Source organism: Triticum dicoccoides, chromosome 5B (genome assembly GCF_002162155.2).
Source record: "Triticum dicoccoides isolate Atlit2015 ecotype Zavitan chromosome 5B, WEW_v2.0, whole genome shotgun sequence".
In the NCBI taxonomy this organism is placed as follows: Eukaryota; Viridiplantae; Streptophyta; class Magnoliopsida; order Poales; family Poaceae; genus Triticum; species Triticum dicoccoides.
This window is the reverse complement of record NC_041389.1, coordinates 373,551,301-373,557,620: the sequence shown is the minus strand read 5'-3', so window position 1 is coordinate 373,557,620 and position 6,320 is coordinate 373,551,301. Positions and strand designations below refer to the sequence as shown.

The 6,320-nt window shown below is 50.0% G+C and overlaps 1 protein-coding gene across 1 annotated transcript; it reads left to right on the top strand.

The window, feature by feature from the left end:
* The first annotated feature begins 263 nt into the window (after nt 1-263).
* LOC119309232 (probable serine/threonine-protein kinase PBL28) lies at nt 264-3,588 on the top strand. The gene is made up of 6 exons (XM_037585268.1): nt 264-810; nt 920-1,200; nt 1,336-1,535; nt 2,135-2,605; nt 2,705-2,827; nt 2,942-3,588. Exons 2-6 carry the CDS (start codon nt 1,131-1,133, stop codon nt 3,143-3,145), a joined length of 1,068 nt encoding a protein of 355 aa, XP_037441165.1. The 5' UTR covers nt 264-810; nt 920-1,130; the 3' UTR covers nt 3,146-3,588.
* Nucleotides 3,589-6,320: the final 2,732 nt, after the last annotated feature.

Below are 6,320 nucleotides of genomic sequence, written 5' to 3'. Positions count from 1 at the left end.
CGCTTTAACCGAAACTCAAAAGTGCATAACAACCAGTTGGGTTGCAATGCTTCCACGGACTTACATGAGTTATGAGATCATGCTGAATATTATACACACACACACAAATGAAGATTTCTACGAGTTCAGAAGAGAGAAAGCTTCTTTGGCAACGGCTACATCGCAACCACCGCCACCTCTACCACCGCTCGCTCCTCCTCAGTCCCTGGTCGCCATCAGGCCCTTCCGATTCTTCGTCCCCGATGTCCCAATCACTCACCATCCCTCCAAGTTCTGCTCAACCATTTCCTCTTTGCAATGCACCAACCATTAACCAATGAACCCTCCTTCCAATCCACCAAACTGCAAGAAACAACCGACACCCAGCTCTCCCTCCCTCCCCGGCTTCCGCCTTCGCCGGCAAAGTTGATCGCAATCTCACACTACTGATCGGCCAGTGATCACTGATGCACACGCTGCTGTTGCTGCTGCTGCTGCATCAACACATCATCCATTTGGATTCGGGCATTTCTTGGCACATAAGCACCCTCCTCCTCCACACGCTTTGCTAGTCCAAGCATGCTTGCTGCCTATTCCTTTACTTCTTTGCCAACGCTAGTAGGAGCCTTTAGGTGGCGCGTCTCCTCCTAGCTACGTAGCTCCCAAGAGATCAGCCCATCTCCTAGCTTCTTATCTCTGAATCCCGCCTGTACTGCACGCATTCCTTAGTCTTGTCCTCTCACCCTTCTGTCCTCTTCATCTCTTCCGTACCGTCCGACGAAGCCTCGCCGCTCCACCGCGCAGTGCATTCTCGTTTCTCAGCCGGTTCAGGTTCAGCCTTGTCCCCAGTGTTTTGCTTGTCCTGTTCATCATGTGCTTTGCTTTTAGGTGGCGCTGGGATTGATTTGTCTGACTGGTTCTGGATTTCTGATACTTGCAGTGGCAGCCATTCTTCCAGCACATGCGCCTTTTGTTACAAAAGAGGTGCAGGGGAGACTGTGTGCCTTGGGCTGACTGGAGCAAGGAATATCTTTGAACCTTTGATCAAGGAAAGGTATATTGGAATTAGATACTTTTGATTACAAGGAAAAAAGTTGTGACGACAACGACGAAGGTGCAGACCGCAGAAAGCCTCGGACAGTAATCTCAAGATGTTCAACAACATAGTATCCACATGGAACAAGAGGAGGAGAAGCAAATCGCTTGACCAGTTGAATCCTTGTGAGTGCAGTCCTCTGTTTCCGTCTCACTCTGTTGTCGGCAGAGTCATTTTTCACTGTATGATTATCTGTTTCTTCAGTGCAATATTTAAGGTTTGCCATGAGGAATTTGATCATCTGATTTCTGCTTCTGCAGGGGTGTACAAGACAGCCGAGCTGTGGCAGGTGAAGGAGCAAGGCGCGCCACTGCCGCTGCCCCCGCCGAAGAAGCGCAGCTGCTCCATGGTGTTCACCCTCAAGGAGATGGAGGAGGCCACCGGCATGTTCAGCGACAAGAACCTCATCGGCAAGGGCGGCTTCGGCCGGGTTTACAGGGGCGTGCTCAAAGACGGGCAGGTAAGTTCAGTTTCCACACGAAATACGTACGGCTCTTACTTTCAGATTCAGAAGATGGTGTTGTTTTTGTCACCTAGCTACAGTTTTCGGAATTCAGGTTACTGAATGTATGGGCAGGGTCTGAATATTTCCAAAGATTTTCAGAAGATTGTGGTGTTTTGTCATTTAGCTTTCTACATGTGTTTTTCAGATTATATTAGTATTTAGCACCAATGATTCTGTTGGGAAGAGAACTTCCTCTTTGGTTCTATGCATTTGTCAGTAGGACACGCGCGCCTGACCTGAACGTGATAATCACGTCCGGCAGACAGCCCAGATCAGAGTGGTGTGACATTTGCTCCTGGCATCCATGTCAAGAAAAGCATCTGCCAACCACCAGTCAAATACGATCAAACACCAATAAATTCCAATGATGTTTTATTCCCCCTTCCAGTTTGACTAGCATAGATACACCAATAAATACCTTTGATCAAGGAGTATGTCATTAGTAGTACTGAATGCGATGTTTTATTCCCCCTTCCAGTTTGTAAATCTGTCAGCACCTACCTCGGTACCTGGTTTCAGTCCAACTAATGTCTTGTTGTTGTGAATGGATGAAGATTGTGGCCATCAAGAAGATGGACCTGCCGACGGCGAAGCAGGCGGACGGCGAGCGGGAGTTCCGGGTGGAGATCGACATCCTGAGCAGGCTGGACCACCCCAACCTGGTGACGCTGATCGGCTACTGCGCCGACGGGAAGCACCGGTTCGTGGTCTACGAGTTCATGCCCAAGGGCAACCTGCAGGACGTCCTCAACGGCATCCACGGCGAGGTGAGGATGGGGTGGGGGCAACGGCTGCGGATCGCGCTGGGCGCCGCCAGGGGGCTCGCGTACCTGCACTCCACCACCGCCGTCGGCGTCCCCGTCGTCCACCGGGACTTCAAGTCGAGCAACATCCTCCTCTCGGACCACTTCGAGGCCAAGATCTCGGACTTCGGGCTGGCCAAGCTGATGCCGCAGGACCTGGACCTGTACGCCACCACCAGGGTGCTGGGCACCTTCGGCTACTTCGATCCTGAGTACGCGCTGGTAATGGCCACGGCCCTCGCACCATTTCTGCAGAATCCGCCGTGCTGGTCGGGTTCTTGGTTGCACTAATGAGTAATGAGGATTCCATCTCGCATGCAGACGGGGAAGCTGACGCTGCAGAGCGACGTGTACGCGTTCGGCGTCGTCCTCCTGGAGCTGCTCACCGGCCGCCGCGCCATCGATCTCAGCCAGGGGCCTCAGGACCAGAACCTCATCGTCAAGGTACTTCCTCTCTCCCTCTCAGCCGGCTGCCGCACCGGCATCGTCCGGCACTCCCCGGCGTCCCCACTCTGCTGACCCTCGGCTGATTCTGTCTGCCCGGCTCGTGCTCTGCAGATACACCAGATGGTGGGCGACCGGAAGAAGCTGCGCAAGGTGGTGGACCGGGACATGGGGAAGGGGTCGTACACGTTGGAGTCGGTGTCCATGTTCGCGGGCCTCGCCGCGCGCTGCGTCTGCTTCGAGAGCGCCGGCCGGCCGGCCATGCAGGACTGCGTCAAGGAGCTCCAGCTCATCATGTACGCCAACATGAAGATATGAGCACGTTTTGAGAACGGCCGCGGATCTTTGCTTGGTTCAGTCTTGGAATTGTTATTCGAGGAAGAGGAAGAGGATGGCGAAACTTGTACAGAATTTTAGTACCCCGTTCCATCCATATTAATTGCGGCTGATCTAGTACAACTTTATACTATATCAGCGACAATTAATACGGATCGAAAAGAGTAACTTCTCATCGCGCCGTACGTTCTTGTGATGGTGGTAGGATTGTTTCAAAGTCTTGAAATGAGAGGGCTTGGTTTGTGATGTCCAAGAAATGGTGTCTCAAGAAGAAATCTGCCCTGTCGTCAACGATCGATGGAGGGAGCAAGTGATTTTTTTTTCTTTTGGATTTGTACAGATGGTTAGAATCCCTGACTTTTGTATTATTGTGATGCACATTGCCACTTATATTAATTATTAAATAAAATATAAAATAAAGTCAATCACGGCGAACAACACTTTCAAGAAGAGATAAATGTCTTATGCTATCGTTGTCATAGTCTGGACAAAGGTTCTCATCCTAGTTGTCGAGACTAGCAACGAATATCGACACAATAGCAAGTAGACACTGTTTTCAACAAGGTAACAACGCAAATTCGTCGCGGTTGAGTCCGACCAATAAAGGTCAATATAAGAGTTTCCGTCCGAACTTGAAGCGTGTTCTAATCAATATATCAATGACAGATCATTCGATTGTCACATCCGCTAGCACTCCATGCCAAAACAGAAGGGTACAAACAGATTGGTGGGACATCTTTCCACCTTAGACCATTACCACTGGCTTTAGGGGTTCATTCATGTCTCGGTGTAAAACTGACCACTGCCATTCCACACCGGCACGGGTCATATTGCATCATTCACCATATTATTAGAACCGCTACAATGCTAGAGCCTGCGGGGAATCACTGGTGCAGGGGAATCACTGGTGCACCCCTTACTCATCAATGTCGTATGTTGCTGCTAGCACCACGAACACCTTCTTACTATGACCGTTCCCCTTGCAATAGATGAAAAATTCCATTTGAGCTGTCAGCGAGCACCCAAGGCACCGCATGCGACCACCAACGCTGTACCTACATGATGCATTGCAGACAATTATCAGATATCAATTTTTGACGATGTTGTTGTAGTTCGAATACAGTTTTTCAAAACTAATTGTGTGTAATGTGGAAACCACTAGCACACAATTATCTTTGTACGGATGTGTGCGATGAAGTTGGCTATCATCGTCGAGCTGTTTTAAACGAAGCATGTGCGATGTTAGAGTTCAAGGCTGACGACTTTTCGTCAAGAACCGTGTGCAATGTTATGTCCAACACTAGGGTGTTAGATTCTATATATAATTTAATTACTGCAATAGCTAATACACCAGAAAATGCATGTCAATTTGAATGCAGGTAGAACTGAATGTATTTCACATATATCAACAAACATTTTTTTTAGAAATGAAGGAGGATCCCCGGCCTCTGCATCTGGACGATGCATTCAACCATTTTATTAATTATTCACACAAGACCTTACAAAGTCATACAACAGCAAGACTGAAGCCACTGTCTAGGCAACAAACTGTCGCTACTCCTATCCAATTGATGAAGGGATATTGATACTCTGGGCCTTTTTTTTGGTTTAAAAGGAAACTTTATTCATTTGAAATAACTAGTACATCGTTTGTGAGGATCATTACAATTTCATTTGGAGGTTCCTCAAACCAGTCGGAAGTCGAAGAAAATCTAGCTAATCTAGCAAGTTCATGAGCTACTTTATTTGCCTCTCTATTACAATATTCGAATCTAGTCGTGACAAAATCACAGGCATAGTGGTAACAATCCTCAAAAACTGCCGCCGCCGCTCCTGTTGATTGTCCTCCTTCCTGCATGGTCTCAACCACCTCCATGTTGTCTGAGTTGATGATTAGGCGGTTACACCCCGCCCTTTGCGCCATTGTTAGGCCAAACTTGAGAGCTAAAGCTTCAGCCATCAAAACATCCGCACAATAGTCAATCTTTCCATTTCCTCCTGCAATGAACCTACCTTTGTGGTCTCTTAAAACTGCCCCCATCGTACCCTTCAACATATCATGATCAAAAGAGGCGTCAACATTAAGTTTTAAAAAATCCCTAGGAGGGCAGTACCAACCCCCCTTTTTCATCGTGGCCTTTGGAGATGATGCATTTACAAAGTTGGATGTGAGAGCTATGATCCCCATTGCTATCTGATTTGCATTCTGATTTGTTGATAGTCTGGGCCTAATACCAAACAGACCTCGCAGCCAAACCTAAGCATCTAAGACCTGAGGTCCCAACCAGGACGTCTGCCGGGTATGGGTACCAAACAGTCCGGCGTGCTCCTCAACCAGGACGCCTGCCGGGTATGTGGCCGCCGCAGCCACCTGCCACCAATCCATCTTCAGAGCTGTACTGTTGCATCTACCTTGCCCAGTCTAGCTGCTGCCGACGCCACCACGACGCCAGACAACGTCGACCTCCTGCGCGTGTGCATCGCCACACATCTGACGCCAAGCCTCCGCTACTCCATGCCGCCAAGAACCTCCGCCATGAATATGTAGAAAGAAACACCACTCCACCGAGGAAGCCAACCGCTGGTCCCTCAAGGCCGAGTGCATCTCCAAGAATGCCCCCCAAGGGGGTAACGACACATGAATGCCGCCGTCATCCGATCAACTGATCTACGGTTTCCCCCGGAGGTATTGGGTGGGGTTGGTAGTTTCACCTCGATGATGCCTTCATGAAGGAAACGATGATAAGGGCATTGTCATCACCGGCTCCGGCCAATGACCGAATACCAGGTTTTCACCTGGATCCGTCCCAAGGAATCCACCGACAACCTGTGCACCATCTTGACCGCCTTCAAAGCCCCAGATCTAGCCACCTAGATCCGACGACCTACCGCAACAGCAGTGCCACCGTAGCAGCCTTGGCGCACCATCCACTGCCAGAGTGTGCCACCACTGGAGTCTGGGAGGAGTGCTCCCACCCCCACCTCGCCAAACCGCGAGAGCTGCCAAGATGGATCCCGCGCGCTCGTCACTGTCTCTGGTCCGAACCAATCCGCAATCAGTTCGCCATCACAGACCCGCCTTGGACAGGGACTGCACCACACCATGCCACTTTGGGAAGCCCGAGCTTCACCCGCCGCCACCATCCAGGGTCGCCGC

Coding starts and splice junctions, on each gene's coding strand:
- LOC119309232 (XM_037585268.1), top strand. CDS start 1,131: ATGTTCAACAACATAGTATCCACATGGAACAAGAGGAGGAGAAGCAAA. Junction 1,201..1,335: donor GCTTGACCAGTTGAATCCTT/GTGAGTGCAGTC, acceptor CTGCTTCTGCAG/GGGTGTACAAGACAGCCGAG. Junction 1,536..2,134: donor GCGTGCTCAAAGACGGGCAG/GTAAGTTCAGTT, acceptor GAATGGATGAAG/ATTGTGGCCATCAAGAAGAT.